General features: G+C 40.0%; 1 protein-coding gene across 1 annotated transcript in view; it reads left to right on the forward strand.

The window, feature by feature from the left end:
- The window catches only part of CNTNAP5 (contactin associated protein family member 5), a 491,198-nt gene that overhangs the window by 327,799 nt on the left and 146,173 nt on the right, over positions 1 to 17,226 (forward strand). Inside the window, exon 13 of the mRNA XM_020805439.3 lies at positions 9,219 to 9,419. Coding sequence (XP_020661098.3) covers positions 9,219 to 9,419 — 201 coding nt within the window. The remainder of the gene's footprint in view (positions 1 to 9,218; positions 9,420 to 17,226) is intronic.

Here is a 17,226-nt window from a genome sequence, read left to right on the forward strand (position 1 = left end):
CAGAACACGGCCAAAGAGCCTGAAAAACCCACAACAACCACTGGCCTCCTCTGGCATTAAAAAAAATAAAAACCTTTTTAGTTGCCCATTTGTTCTGGCACTCGACAAAGTAGTGGCATTTAGGTGTTGCTTCCAGGACAGTTTTTCGCTAAAATGCAGGCCCATATACTTAAATGAATGCACCAGCTCCAGGACATGACCATCGAATGACCAGTTATGCTTTGGGGGGCTCTTTTCAAAAACCGTGATCTTATTTTTGGAATGGTTTAGTTAATTGTTCAGTTTTATAGAGCTGCCCAAATTTGGTCAGCATTCTTTTGAGACAGATTTTGTTCAAGGATAATAGTACCAAGTCGTCAGCATAGAGTAATATTGAAATCTTGTGACTTCCACTTGCTGAGAGAGAAAAGGAAAGGAAAGCCATCCCAAGAATCAGGCCATTTACATAAAAATGGATAAGAACTGGTGCTAAAATGCAACCTTGTTTCACCCCTTGATTAATGCATACTTCTTGCGACAGAATATCTTGTATGCCAATTTGAACCTGCATTGTTTTGCTGTGACGCAACAGCTGTATCAGCCACAAAAGTCTTCTGTCAATTTTGGGTTTGCCCAATTTATACCATAGGTGCTCTCTCTTTATCAAGTCAAAGGCAAATGAAAGGTCAATGAATGCAATATACAAAAAATTATTAGGGCTAATATGGGTAAAGGAATGGCCCAAAGATTTCCAGTTGTTGACAAAGAAAACTTTCTTTTTCAATCTTAGGGAAATCTTTATATTCCCTCCTACTTTGCTGTAAGAGAGCCATGGTTTCATCCGTGACAGAGTGTTTCACTAATATTGTCATTTTGCTAAGCTGTTTTTTTCTTAATCTGACAGTATTTATCAAACCAGGATATCTGAGCACTGTGATTGTTATCTGAAGAAGTTGTGGTCAGAAAGTTTCTGAGTGCTTTTATTATATCCTGATATACTTCACAAGTGTTCTGAGGCCCATTGAGAGTGGACTGATGCAGCTCTTGAAGTTTACCTGTGCTCAACATCTGCCTTCTATTTGAAGGGACCATTTGAGCCATTTCTCTCCTAGTACATGGCCCAGCATTTTGCAATCTGTTAAGGTCCCAGATTGTGTTTGTTGAAATCTTATAGTCACTTTAAGGGGAAGATGGTCACTGCTGGTCTATCATCAGTTGCCAAAGACTGCACATGAGGACACACTGCAGGTCATCCCAAGATGGAGTCAACCACACTGGCTCCTCTGTCAGTTAGGTATGTATGGTACCCTTTTGAGTGGTCCAGATGTGAGCCATTTAAGCATACAAACTGAAATATGCAGATCAGGTGAAAAATAAAATGTCCATATTTCTTAATGGTTTTGTCTTAAGAGATTCAAGTCATGTGTATATCTCTTTCAAGCTTGAGACCCAGGGCTTTTCCCATCATATTGTAATTGTTTCTCATTCTGGCCTTAAAATCCCCACAAATTAACAGATAATGGTTTGAATACTCAGTGAATAGGATGTCAAATAAGTCCTCCAGTTTTACCCAAACTTCTGTTGAAGAACTCGTGGGCCTCAGTGGAAAATAAATATTAGCACAGATCAACAGTCTGAGGTTACAACCTTGGATACTCAGAACCTGCCAATGGTTGGGATTTAAACTATTCATCTCTGATCCCTTCACCCGGAAAGTGGAGGAGACAGAGAGATCAAGACTGCTGCTGCCAAAACCTGTGGAAGAGATTCTTTGTGCAGGCTGTTCCCATTTCCTGTAACCCTGAAGGTTTAGCAAGTTTTCCTCCACAAGCCAGGTCTCTTGAGGCAGATTATATTGACATTCTGAAAGTAATGGGTAAGCTCCGGGTCAGCCAATTTGTACAATTTAGCAATACTCTTTCCAGTGACTCCTGTGCAGGACAGATGCTATTCTTTGTAATAATCCTGGGCAACTGCATATTGTATTTTTTGGGGGGGGGGAGTAATATGAAATGCCCAAGAAATTGCACATGATTTCCTATAAGATTTCTTGACAGGGAGAGGGGGGCAACTCACACAGAATTTTTTCTACAAGGGAAAAAAAACCCATGTTTTCTTGCCAAGCGATTTCTTGCTATTTTCTTTAAGATGACTATTATATGATTAGGCTACTGTACCCCATACACTTATTTGGGACTAAGTCCTACTGAACTTTCTGCTCAGTAGACATGTCTGGGACTATGCTAAGTGAGGATTTCCTGCCCAGTACTGAGCCAGCTGTGTCATACAAATTACAGTGAACTTAACCATTGAGCCTATTTCTTCAAAGTAAAGCATGTTACGAAGAGAGAACTATTTTTTTCCAGATGCTGATAGTATGCATGCACTTTTTTGTTCTGTGAAACCAATTTCTTTTAAAAGCCCACTTTCCCTTTCCCTGCTTTCTTTCTTATGCTGCTTTCACAGCACATTTGTCTTTATATTAGACAAGTGTATAAACCACTGGGTGCTCTAAATGAATTTTGGTTAAGTGTATAGCCCATGAGTTTCTGAAAAAACTATCCCTGTTGGGAGTAAAAGAGAATGCTCATTTGTATCTGTTCAGTAAAACCATTTGACCTAGAGTAAGCATGTTATCTCTGTGATTTACAGACAGTAGGAGGCTTGGCTTTGTTTAAAGAAAGAGAGAAACTTTTCATGAGCAATTTCAGTGATATGCAGAGTGACAAATATCTTTAGCTTAACGATGGTAACTCAGCAAGAGTCTTTCAAGTAGCACAGCAAGCCCCAACTCCCACTGGTAAAATGTGGATTGTTGTGAGAGGCATTTTAGTGGATTAGCAGATGCTTTTTAGAAGTAGTATATATGTTTGCTTTGTCCCCACCTTCCCACTTGAAATACTGCCAAACCTAAATACGAAGAGGAAAAAAAAAGCCCAATGATGATACAGTCTGTTCATTTATTCTAAACATGTAATGTGGACCCTGTACTAAATATTTGCCAGGAGGTGAAAGGTTAGAGACAAGGCCTTGTACAAGCAAGCCTCAGATCTCCTAGGGAGGAAATTGTATGTTGCTATAATAATAGCATTAGGGAATACCTAGTGAACAGTCATAGAAGATGGATCAAGAAGAGCTGTCACAAGTGAAAAAAACTTCTACCAGTGGTAGGACTGCTGTGAGGAGAAAAGATGGAAACATGCTAAGTGGTGACAAGGAGAAGGCCAAATTACTTAACACCTTCTTTACCTGCACCTTTCCCCAAAAGAACAGCACCCACTAGAGGGCAAGTACAATTAAGGAGGCAGTGAGGGAACTGCTATCCAAGACACATAAAGCGATGGTACAAGAATGCCAAGCTACATTAAAGAAATTCAACTCTATGTTGAACTTTAATATTATGACCACTGGCCAGCCAATAGGGCATGTTTAGCCTTGAGAAAAGATAGAGGAGTGATATGATAACACTTTTCAAATATTTGAAAGGCTGTCATGCAGGAAAGGGGCAGGATCTGTTCTTGATCATCCCAGAGTGCAGGACACACAACCATGGGCTCAAGTTAAAGGAAGCCAGATTTTGATTGAATTTCAGGGAAAACATCCTAAGTGTTAGAGCAGTGGAACCAATTACCTCAGGAGTTGGTGAGTACTCCAACACTGGAGGCATTCAAGAGAAAATGAGATAATCGCCTGGCAGATATCCTTTGTCTTGTATTCCTGCCTCTAGCAGAGAGTTGGACTTGATGGCCTTATAGGCCCCTTCCAACTTCAGTATTCTGTGATTCTATGATTCTAAATTAAATACACACAATTAAAATATAACAAAGTATATAATATTTATAGCCAAACCAAAGCAAACTGAAATTAAAATTACATTTGAGTGTGAACTCCTAATCTAGTTAACGTGGTGATATGGTCAGCCTTTATTATGGTTTTCCTTGAGAAATCAGAGAGGAGAGAAATATTTTAAAAAGCAAAAACAAAGTGTGCTGGTTATATACTGCACCATAGCACTTAAAGCATCCCCCGGGTGGTTTACAAGTTATTATTCAGGCTACACATTGCCCACCCGCCCCCCGTGAACTGGGTACTCATTTTACCAACCTTGGAAGGATGGAAGGCTGAGTTTTTGAGCCAACTACCTGGGATTGAACCCCGGGTCATGAGCACAGGTTTGGCTCCAGTACAGCAGTTTAACCACTGTGCCACGTCAACCTGAATCATGTTTTAAAATTGGGGAAAAGATTAGGGATTCTCATAAAATGCTCAGTACAACAGGACATGTTCCGCAGTTTCCACCATGCCAGATTGACAAGGTCAAAACGTTGGTCATAAGGGTGTGTCAGTATTTTTTCTCTAAAAAGAAATTGAAATGAGCCGGGGCAAGAGTTCTCTGATATCTAGTGAGATCCAAATTATAAAGATAATCTGCTGGGATCAAGATCTTGCTGTTTTTTGCTCAGACACTGAGTAACGTGGAACCAACTTTCTATCAAGTTGGAGGGCTATATCCTGATCTTTTTCCCTTTAACTTTCAGAAATCCCAGATGTAACAGGGCTGAAGAGGGACAATAATTTTTCCTCCACCATTCTGGCCCAGACTGAGGAATGGCTATTTGTTAAAATCAGAGGTGCTAATCCAGAAGGATTAACTTCAGCCACAAACTGATTATTTGAAGCCAAGCACTTGCTTCAAGTGGGACCCTTTCAGCTTCTGTTTTGAGTAGGACATTAGGGATACAGCATGGTAAATCAAAAACAGTTCACAGGAATTTATACTGTATTAGTACATACGCTAGGTAGGAGGAGCTTCCATTTGGGAAGAAGAATCTGAAGATGGCAGTAATATTTTTTTTTTTGCTTTTTCAGTGACATGAGTACCATGGGCTTTCTACAGACCAGTCATCTGAAAAGCTATGCCTTGAATATTTATAGGTCTTGACCTATCCGATACATGCCAATCTATCTGCCACTTGTTCTTGACAAGCCTTTTGGTGAAAACCAGAATACTGATCATTTGGTAGTTTATGATGTGGTGCTCTGTAGACCAGTATACTGTGAAAGCACAAAGAGCATTTCTAAGCTGTGCTCTAGAGTTGAACAAAGTGTAGTCTTTTTACAAGTTTTTAAGAGAGTGAAAAATCCAATGTTATGGCTTGAGGCATAGAGTTAATGTAAAAGATAAATAATAAGGAGGCTATAATGTATATTATTTCACACCCTTCCTGACAGAAATTGAGATAAATAGTCATGAGTTCAGGTCTCCAGGTTCAGACAAAGCATAGTTAAGGATCTTAAAGGACTTGCAGATATAATTTTAGAGTTTTTGTCTGTAGTCTTTGTGAGTTCTTGGAGAACAGGAGAGGCCTGAGAAGACTGGAAGCAGACAGATGTTACCTTCATCATTAAAAAAAAGTGAGGGAGAATATTTGGTCAATTTTTGAACAATGAGCTTGGCACTTAGAAAAGAATGCAGCAAATATTAAGAGCAAACATATTTTTTCAAAAACATATCAATAAGTCTATTCTTATTTTCTTTCTTTCCTTCCTTTTCTTTTCTTTTTTGGATAGAATTACGTCATAAATTAGGGGAATGCTGTGAATGTAGTATATCTTGATTTTATCTTTTGACAAAATCCCTCATGATATTCTTGTGGCCAAGCTGGGAAAATGTGGCTAGATTATGCCACTGTTAGGTGCAAGCAATGCTGATCAAATTTGCAAATTATACCAAACTGGGAAAGATAGCTTGTACATCAGAGGATAGATTTAGAAGTAAGATGGCAGATTAGAGAATGAATCAAAACAAACAAAATTAATTTCAAGTGAGTAAATGTAAAATTCTATATTTTGGTATACAATATAAGATGACTTGATGTACGTGAGAAAATAACAACATGGCCTTAGCAGAACACAAGCTAAATATGGTTCAATAATGTGATATGGTTGAAAAACAAAGTGAATGCAATTCTAGGGTGCCTGAGCAAAAGTACAATGAATGGCTGAAGAGAAGTAATAGTACCATTCTCTTTTGATTTCATCAGTCCTTAGCTGGACTACTGTATCCAGTTCTGGTCATTCCAATTCAAAGAAGATAGGGATGACCTGGAATATGCCTGTAAGAGTGCAAACAAAATGGTAACAGGTCTGGAAACAAAGCCAAGGTGTTTGATGTCTTTCACTTGAATAATATAAAGAATGGGTGATGCTGTGATAGCCATCGTCAAATATGTGGAGGACTGTCTTGTGGAAGATGGATTGAACAAGCTATGATTCTATAAAGAGCCATACGGTTACAATTACAGTGGAATTTCTGGTGATCAAAGATTATCATCAAAACACTTTTTCATTATAAAAACGCATCAATACTGATCAATACAGAAAATGTTAATGATGTATAAGACAAATTCATGAGAACATGGCTGTTGATAGCAATACGCTAGCTCTAGAATTAAGAACATGATGCCTCTCAGTTCCAGTTTCTGGGGAACAACAGCTCAAGCGACTTACTGCCCTCATGTTCTCTTTCGGAACATCTCAGAGACATTTGGTTGGTTACTGTGGGAAAGAGGATGTTGGATTTTATTTTTTTATATATATATAATTTGTTTATTTAAACTATTTTGACCCCAGCTTTCTCCTTAAAAGGACCCAATGATCAAGGATCTTCTTATGTTCTCATTTAGAGAATGTGTTGAGAAGAATCCTTTCTATAGGGAAAGTAGTATGTTTTGTGTGAGAGAGATTTGCACTGGTCATTAAATAATCTACCAGCTATAAATACACTAGATACAGAGTGGGAGTTTACTAGATATGATTAAATGTTAGTCTTAATTATATATCAGCTGTCTGTTCTGTATTCAGTTTAATTGCTGACTATCAATGTGTAGGTGTCCTTTTTAAAGTTTGCATTCCCAAAAGGTATAGATGTGTCTCACCATAAAAAAATGTACAATCTCTTTCTTTCATTGTCATTCTGGAGAAAACTCAGTTCTATCTTGCTTCCCCCTTTACCCCCACCATTTCTCCTTTACCACAACCAGTAAGCCAATATGTAAAAAGACAGACCTGTTTTACCCCTAGAATGAGAGAACAGAGTACCTTTTCAAAATACTATACTAAAACTGAAGTACAATGTTGCCTTTCTGTCCAACCAGGATCTTCAGGGTCAGCATTGAATAGGAGAGGTGGGTGAGTCATTGTCCTAAGTGCCTTGGCATTTGGAGACTTTTGCTGTGCAGGAGTGTTAACAGCAACAACAAAAATCCTAGTCAAATGATAGCAGTAATTTGGTTGGACAAGTTACAGTATGTCTCCTTTGTTGACCCATACTGAGTCAGCACATGTGAAAGCACACCAGAAGCTGAATTGTAAAGGCATAGGTTGGACGTTTTCAAAGTAATTGTAAAAAACAGCATTATCTTGAGATTCTTTTCCAGCCTGAACCCAGGTGTCATTGTAAAGCTTAGCAGTACACAGAAGTGGACATCTAATATTACATGCTAATCAATAGAGCATCCCATAAGCCAGCACTTTATTTTATTTTATTTTATTTTATTTTATTTTATTTTATTTTATTTTATTTTATTTTATTTTATTTTATTTAAAGCCACCTTTCTCCTCATAGGGAACTTCAGGCAGTAAAATCATGCAATAATTGCGATTTTAAAATACTATAAAGAATGGATAAAAATAATTAAATGTAAAAACGTTTTTAAAAAAAACACATGAAAACACTTTAAAAATATTATAGAAACATTGTTAAAAAAAAAATACATGGAGCAGTCCTTAAATCCTTACTTATCACTTAAAAGCCTGCCTGAAAAAGAAGATCTGACAACACAAAGACAAGAGGGAGGGAGGCCAGCCTCGGTATTTGGAGCAGTGCGTTCCAAAACCAGGGAGCAGCCACTGAGAAGACCCTCTCTCACTTTTCCACCAGTTGTTCCCCAAAGGGTGGTAGAATGGAGAGAAGAGCTTCCTCAGAAGATCTTAAAAGTCAAGAAGGCTTATGAGGGGGTGATAGAATTCTACACCTGCTTTTTTTAAAAGAAGTTAATCCACCCAGCATTGAGGTGAATGGGGAAGAGGGCAGATTAGGAATGTAAGGACTACAGAAGTGACATTTAATACACACAGAGAAAGAAACTACAGAGTATACATGGGGGAGAGAGAGATTGAGAGGAGGATGCATGAAGAAAGGGATAGAGAAAAAGAAACTCCAGGGAGAGAGGGAAAGGACAAGTGGTTAGCTGAGAAAAGGATGGTTCTTCACAGAGATAAGATATTTATTATTTGTGGCTGGTCTTTTGACCATAATAACATTTTATCTTATCTCAGAGATAAAAAAAGGAAATGAAATGTTTGTTCCCTTAATTTACAAGTCCTAGACACTGAAGCCTGAACTCAAAGTCACTCAAAGTCACCATACATACCTGGAATAAGATCAAGGGGCCATTCACACTTACATATGATAGATCACCTGAGTGAATGAGCCACTATCAATCAATCACTGCTAGCAGAAGTTTCAACACTGTGCTTGATGATAACTCAGCTTTCCATCATTCCACAGAGGATTTCTTGCAGGTATAGTTTAGCTTTGCACCCTAAACTAGAGAAGTTGTTGAAAAGCACCAGTTACAAGTGCTTTGTGTCTCAGTGACAAGTGATCAATGGATGAAAAAGGAGTCAGGTTCTGGGATTACCCCTTGCATAGTGTCTGTATGTGAATGATAGTAAGCACAAGAGGGGATCTGTAAGCCACCTTGACTGCTGCCCTCGGTATTGTCAACATTAAGGACTTGACTTTGTTATGTAAAGCAATGGAGGCACAATATTGCAAGACAATGTCAGACCATATCCTGGTGTTTTGAAGCAATATCCCGTACTCATGCACTAGAGCTTTTTTTAAAGGACTGAATAACAGTTATGGCTGAAAGAAATCAGGCAGGAAAACAGTTCTGGATCACACAGCTGGAAAACAATCAAGCAGGTGAATGTCTTCTGTCCAGGTTGCAGATAAGCTTGCTCTTTTCTCATTCATGTTTGGTGTATACCTGAGCTTTAAAATGCTCCATTTCCCCCCTCTTGTTTTTAAGTTAGCCTTTTATTGAATGGCATCCATTTCAGCACACTGTGTCCCAATGCTCTTGTATTTAACGGATGAAATGCATCAGGCATCAGGTGCTTTTGATGTTTCCAGCTTGCTTATCTCTTTTCCATTTCATTTCACTTAACAGAAGATAAGAGCTGGAGTATCATCCAGCACAATAACACCGAGCTGACTCGAGTCCGTGGGGCTGATCCTGGAAAGCCATATACCATGAGCTTCAACTACAACAGCACTACGGAGCAGCTGGAGGCAATGATAAATAGTGCAGAATACTGTGAACAGGAGGCAGCTTACCATTGCAAAAAGTCACGCCTGCTCAACACCCCAAGTAAGTGGCATAAAGTGAAATCTTTCCTCCTTAACTGTTATTGATTACACAGATGACACAGTCCACACTGCAACCCCAGCAAAAGAGAGAGAGAGAGAGAGAGGTCAGGAACCTCCTTTCTTTCTGTCCATCCCTCTCTCTGACACACATACGTATAGGCAGTTGTCACAGCAAATGTTCTCCTTTGATCAATTTTATTCCTTGTCTGCCTCTGCTTAACCAGCCCATCTGCTTTTGTAGCTGAACTACGAATCCAGTTACTGATCCAGCTAGTTCTCTGTACTTGGTAGTGCAGGTGGTACTTAACAATGGGATGAATAACATAGTCTCAGACAAAGCTGTTCAGAAAGGCTTGGTTAAGGCAACGAACTGAAACTGTTAATCAGCTGTAGCAGCAATTAAAGCTAAGTGGAGATCAATGCCTTCAGCGAAGCCTGTTGCGAACTGTTCTCCCAACCTGGGCAATACTTATCAATAAAAAAGCTCACATCTCTCTTAGGTCACTTCTAGCTTCCATCCTGGCTTCTGCCTGCAATGATGTAGGATATGAATCTTGCAGCTTCTCACTTTCTAAGAGGAACTGATGGTGGCAGTAGTTGTGAGGCTTCTTTTCCCCTCATAGCAAAATTCCTCTGTGGGAGATTTTTTTTCCTTGAGAAATCTCATGAAAAATCTGTCAGGATTTCTCATATGTTTTGTCATCATTTTTTCTGTGTGGAAGAAATGCCAAGTTGTGCAGGATTATTACAATGTTTGCACAGAATATATTTCTTGCACAGGATTCACCTGAGGGGGGGGAAACCCTAAGATGTGCAGGATTGTTACAGCAAAAGTCAAAAGGGTGTGGTGAGATTGGGATCTTGTTTTTGTGGGGAGCCTGGCACAAGGTGAAATGGTAGAGAATCTTGCCATATCAGCTGGGAATGTGGCCACCACATCATTATTTAGTCTCAATTAGCCAGTGTGACTTTAGTGATTAACCACAGCTTTGCACCCTTGTTTTCATGATTTCTATTATTTCTTTATTACTTGGATTTACATACCACTCCCACTAGTGCCAAGGCACTGCTTTGGGTGGTTTACAATAAAAAGCAACACAAAACCAAAAATAAAAGTAAAACTGCTAAAAGCACTTTGAAAAAAGTAATGTGCTAAAAACAATTTGACAACTGACCAATAAAACAGATGGCACCAAACAATGATGCAGAAAATGGTGGACAAAAGTAGTCAGCTAGGGTCAGTGTGGAAAATCTCCCTTATGAAAAGCCTTATCTTCAGTTGTCTCCTCAGTGTCCACAGGGAAAGGGGCCAGGTGAAGGTCCTCCACAAGGCTGTAGCCATTGAGATAAAGGCCTTGCCTCTGGTGGAAGACTTTCAGGCCTCCCTCAAAGTGGCAACGTGGAGGGGCCTCACCTTTGTTTATCTTGTTGGCCAGGCAGATGACATTGGGGAAAGACTCTTGGACAAGTAACGTAGGCCCAAACTGTGGGGGGCTTTATGCATGAGTGTCAAAACTTTGAACCTGATCTGGGTCACAACAGGTAGCTAGTAGAGGCAAGCCAGAACCAGAGTGATACATTCAAACTTGCTCACACCAACCGCCTGTCTGGCTGCTACATTCTGGACCCACTGTAGTCTCCGGATCAGTCTCAAGAGAAGCCCTACATAGAAAGCATTGCAACAGTCTATCTAGGAGATGACCAATGCCTACACCAAGGTCCCAAGCGAGCTCTCATCTAGGTAGGGACAGAGTTGGGTGTTTAGCCTAAACTGGTGAAAAACTGATCTAGACATGGACATAATTATCATGAAATAGTGAAAATGAGTACTGAAAGTGAGCCAGTGCTGGACTGACTTTCAAATAATATTCATCAGTTTCACCATTTCCTGCCTTGCAGATGGATATGTTGTCACTCAGTTGTAAATAAAGCTGTCTGGTGCCAGGGTGCTGGCTAAAGTCTCTGGTAATTCCTTTGCTTCTCCTGTTTCCAAGTTGGGAGACAAATTTCAGTATAAACTTCCATAACAAGCAATATCATCTGCCCAAGTGCTGACTAATAATACGAGTTCAGTAGGGGATCCCAGAGCCTGACAGCAGCTGAGAAAGCCCTCTCTCATGTCCACATGAAGCATCACTCAGAAGGAGGTAAAACCAAAACATCCTCCAAAGACCTCAAAATCTGGCAGTCTCATATGGATGAATGATAGCCTTGAAACAGGCTGGGCTGAAAGTATTTCAAGCTTTTAAATTGCAGTCAACACTTTGCTCAGAAACAAGCTAGTTCAGTGGTTGCCAAGCTTCTTCAAATCATGACTCCCTTTTATAATAGCCAAGTAATCCGAGCCCCCGCTGCTGTATTTGCATAAATAGGCTGTTATTGTTCCCCAACATGGTGGTATCATCAATGCTGATGCTCCTTGCCCTGCCCTCTTACTCCTCCTACCACCTGCTCCACTGCCACCACTTCAAAACTGGGGAAGGAATAAGCTGGGGGAGGTTAGAGGTAGGAAGAATAGGCCTTCAGATGGGCCAAGAGATGGAAGGACATTGCAGTACCCGGGGAGGGGGCAAAATCTTCACTCGGATAGATTCCCCTAAGAAAACCAGCATAAAGGTTTACTTGCACCTATTGCAGAAGAGATGGGCCATTTTTGTGTGTGTGTCCTCCTCTTCAAGGTTTGTCTTTTTTCTTTTTCCTTTTCCTCCCCTTCTTTGGGCTCCCCAGAAGTTATATGTCTTAGTTAAAATCCCTGTGGAAGTGACAGCAATTATATCTTTATGCTGGCATTTCTCTTTTTTTGTAAAATATTGTCCCAGTCATCCCTTGTCAAAATGTAGAGGCTTCTTTCTCCCAAAAAAAGAGGATCTGTTTCTCATTTATATCTTGTTCTAAAAGGTAAAGGAAGACATTATTTGAGAAGGGCCACAACACATATAAGGTGACCTGCGACCCCCTTGGAGATCCTATCTCAGAGGTTGGGAAATACTGGGCTCATCAGTAGTACACGTGAATCACAAGACAATCACAAGGAAGCATATGCTCTACTAATCTACTGACAGGGGCTGCTAGTTCTTGATGTCACAGTAGCTGATACTGATTTTGAGGAGAATGTTGATACTTCATAGATTCACCGAGTATTATTTGAAAATATTGACATTTCTTTGACATTTCAGTTTGTTTCATATAGACACACAGAGAGAGAGAGAAACAGGTAAGCAGGCAGGAAGATAGACAGGCAGATAGTTGGATGGACAGGGGGGCAGGCGGACGGACAGACAGGCCCTCCCTTTTTGGAAAAAAAGGCACTCAAGATACGTAGCTGTCAATAATAAAATCAAAATATAACATAAATATGTAATTCCTAATGGAGATCTCATAAGACAAAGCCATCTTATTATATGTTATTGGGGCTATCTTGATGGTAAGTAAAATTAACTTTATTCATTGGTCATAATGATCAAATAATAACACTTTACACTTTCTAGGCCACACGCTACCTTTGGGACAGGGTGAGACTTCATTTTCCTCTGCACTGTGAGGCTAGACTCCAACTGAGCCTGAATTATGTTGAATTAAATGGTTTGATGATGGTGGATTAAGTGACCTGTACAAAGCAAGGGATGTGGCTGAGCAGAATACTGATTCTGTGAGTCCCCCACATCTAAAACTAAACAGCTCCTCCCAGGAACACACTAACATCAAGGAAGATAAAATTACATGCAAAGGAGAATGATGGCCTACTCAAACATGAACACTGAGAGGAGCTTACTAAGTGCACCCCCCTCTGCTATCTCTTTATTCATGGAAATGCAGATGTCTGAAGACAGCAGCTTTCCTCTCTCCAGACAGTCACATTTTTAATGAGAAAAGTGATGATGGAAGGACAAGGCTACTATGCTCCCCTCAATGAATGAAAGCTACACATGCTTTAAAGCAGAACTAAACATGGTTTGAAAAAAAAGGGAAAAATCTATGCAAATATTTTGTCCCAATTTCTTTGATGTGGGGCTTGTCACATTTTGATGTGCCTCTGATTTCTCCAGCCACATAGGGAAGCATTTTTAAAATGTAAGGTGTTGTGTTGGGGGGTACTTAGCGTCTGACAGTTCTTTGTCTAGCAAGTGTGGACATTAACATTGCCAGAGGAAACTTGACTTGCCCTGAGTTTTGGCACACATACCCCCAGATCTATAATATGGAGTCTGATGAAGACCCATGCAGAGTTCAAAGCTAGACTCTCTGTGCCATATCTTAGTTGTCTAATAAAGTTACCGCTCACCCTTTTCTTCAGAGTATGGCTTGAATGCTGGTGCCTGAACATTCTGAGGGAGGCCAAACAGATGTGTCCAAAAAAGAGAAGATGTCAGGCACTTAAACTAAAAAAAAGGAAGATGTTTTAGCAGCTGTCATTTAAGGTATCAGTAGCCTTGTAGCTGTGAGGACCTGACAGTCCTTGTTTTAATTACATGCCCTTTAGCCATGATGATGACTGGTAAAAAAAAAACCAATGGGGAAACCAATCTGGGAAATGACTTGGGGCTCCAAGGTGGGGCTGAGAGGAGAAAGGGAAAAATAAGAGAGAACAGTTGGAAGTTACATTCCTACATAAAGTCCCAACGAAGATCAAAGTGTCAGCACTTCACTGCTGAACACATTTTGTCTAATATCTGATTGTGTTTGTTGAATGCATGGAACAGTCACATCCTTTTTTGCTGATGTGAAGGGATATGAAATAGTCTCTGTGGCATTTAATCTCTGATAAGCTCATTCACAAATATATCTGTGTATAAACTGGCAATATGCATTTCAATTTGAAAAGTAAAATTGCATTCTCTGCTTTCTTTATTATCAATAAGAATTTTCATTTATCTCTTGTTAGGGAGGGCACATTTCTTTCTCTGCTTTTATATTGCTTCGCCTCAATCCTTTACAATTTGTTTGATGTTTGAAGCTTCCTTAAAACAGTAGTGTCTCAAACCGGACATACTGTATTCCATTGGTAACTTGATCAATGTCAAGGAAAGGGTAGTAGTGTCACCTCTGGGCCTCTGTTAAAGCATCACAAAGACTTTGAAATTTTGTGTATTCTTTTGTGTATTCATATGTATATATTTAGCACTATTGCAGAATTGATGAAGTTAGTAAAATGACTGGATCAAACTTGCTCATAGAACCAAAGTGATGAAAGTGAAATGGATAGTAGTAGCTCAACATTTTACTCTTAGCATAGTCCTTTTTGGATGGTCAGTGAGAAGATGGGGAGTAGGTGCACTGGGACTGGCTGTGAAGAACCTCTCTCAACTTCCATCTAAAACTTGAAAACATATAGAGAAGCAAATAAAGACTGACACATACAGGGGCATTCATGCATGGTAGAATAAATCCTCCCCTTCAAAGATTGCTGCCTTGTCCTGGCAAAGGGGCTTGAGTAATTCAGAGAAGCTATGGGCTATGCTGTGCAGGAACACCCAATATGGACAGGTCATAGTGGAGAGCTCTGACTAAATGTGATCCACCTGGAGCAGGAACTGGCAGGCCAGGCCAGTATCTCTGCCAAGAAAACCCCATAGACAGAAACAAAAGGCTAAAAGATATGACAATGGAAGATGTCAGGTCGGAAGGCGTCCAACATGCTACTGAAGAAGAGCGGAAGACAAGTACAAGTAGCTCCAGAGCTAATGGAGTGGTAGGGCAAAAGCTGAAAGGGCGCTCAGCTGTGGACGTATGTGAAAGTGAAAGGAAAGTCTGATGCTGCAAAGAAAAATACTGCATAGGGACCTGGAATGTAAGATCTATGAACCTTGGGAAGCTGGATGTGGTCAAACAGGAGATGGCAAGAATAAACATTGACATTCTGGGTGTCAGTGAACTAAAATGGATGGGACTGGGTGAATTCAATTCAGACAATTATACCTACTATTGTGGGCAAGAATCCCCTAGAAGAAATGGAGTAGCCCTCATAGTCAACAAAAGAGTGGAGAAAGCTGTACTGGGAAATAACCTCAAAAATGATAGAATTATTTCAATACGAATCCAAGGCAGACCTTTCAACATCACAGTAATCCAAGTTTATGCACCAACCACTGATTCTGAAGAGGCTGAAACTGACCAATTCCATGAAGACACCTTCTAGAACTGACACCAAAGAAAGATGTTCTTCTCATTCTCGGGGATTGGAATGCTAAAGCAGGGAGTCAAGAGATAAATAGAATAAGAGGTAAGTTTGGCCTTGCAGTTCAAAATGAAGCAGGGCAACGGCTAATAGAGTTTTGTCAAGAGAAAAAGCTGGTCATCACAAACACTCTTTTCCAACAATACAACTCTATACATGGACATCACCAGATGGGCAATACTGAAATCAGATTGATTATATTCTCTGCAGCCAAAATGGAGGAGTTCTATACAGTCAGCAAATAGAAGACCTGGAGCTGATTGTGGCTCTGATAATCAGCTTCTTATTGCCCAACTCAAGCTTAAACTAAAGAAAGTAGGAAAAACCACTGGGCTAGTCAGTATAATCTAAACCAAATCCCTTATGAATGCACAGTGAAAGTGAAGAACAGATTTAAGTAACTAGATTTGGTGGACAGAGTGCCTGAAGAACTATGGATGGAGGCTCATAACATTGTATAGGAGGCAGCAATAAAAACCATCCCAAAGAAAAGGAAAGGCCTTAACAAATAGCAGAGAAGAGAAGGGAGACAAAATGCAAGGGAGATAGGGAAATATACAGAAAAAAATGAATGCTGACTTCCAAAGAATAGCAAGGAGAGACAAGAGGGCCTTCTCAAATGAAAAACAAGAGATCTGTTCAAGAAAATTGGAGATATAAAAGGAACATTTTGTGCCAAGGTGGACATGATAAAGGACAAAAATGGTAGAGACCTCACAGAAGCAGAAGACATCAAGAACAGGTGGCAAGAATAAGCAGAGGAATTATACCAGAAAGATCTGGATATCCCGGACAACCCAGACAATGTAGTTGCTGACCTTGAGCCAGACATCCTGGAGAGTGAAGTCAAATGGGCCTTAGAAAGCCTGGCTAACAACAAGGCCAGTGGAGGTGATGGCATTCCAGTTGAACTATTTAAAATCTTGAAAGATGATGCTGTTAAGGTGCTACATTCAATATGCCAGCAAGTTTGGAAAACTCAACAGTGGCCAGAGGATTGGAAAAGATCAGTCTACATCCCAATCCCAAAGAAAGGCAGTGCCAAAGAATGCTCCAACTACCGTACAATTGCACTCATTTCACACGCTAGCAAGGTTATGCTCAAAATCTTCCAAGGTAGGCTTCAGCAGTATGTGGACCGAGAACTCCCAGAAGTACAAGCTGGATTCCGAAGAGGCAGAGGAACTCGAGACCAAATTGCTAACATGCGCTGGATTATGGAGAAAGCCAGAGAGTTCCAGAAAAACATCTACTTCTGCTTCATTGACTACGCAAAAGCCTTTGACTGTGTGGACCACAGCAAACTATGGCAAGTCCTTAAAGAAATGGGAGTGCCTGACCACCTTATCTATCTCCTGAAAAATCTATATGTGGGACAGGAAGCAACAGTTAGAACTGGATATGGAACAAATGATTGATTCAAAATTGGGAAAGGACTAAAAAAAGGCTATATATTATCTCCTTGCTTATTTAACTTACAGTATATGTAAAATACATCATGCGAAAGGCTCAACTAGAGGAATCCCAAGCTAGAATCAACATTGCTGGAAGAAATATCAACAACCTCAGATATGCAGATGATACCACTCTGATAGCAGAAAGTGAGGAAAAATTAAAGAAACTTATAATGAGG

This window comes from Pogona vitticeps, chromosome 1 (genome assembly GCF_051106095.1).
Source record: "Pogona vitticeps strain Pit_001003342236 chromosome 1, PviZW2.1, whole genome shotgun sequence".
Lineage (NCBI taxonomy): Eukaryota > Metazoa > Chordata > Lepidosauria > Squamata > Agamidae > Pogona > Pogona vitticeps.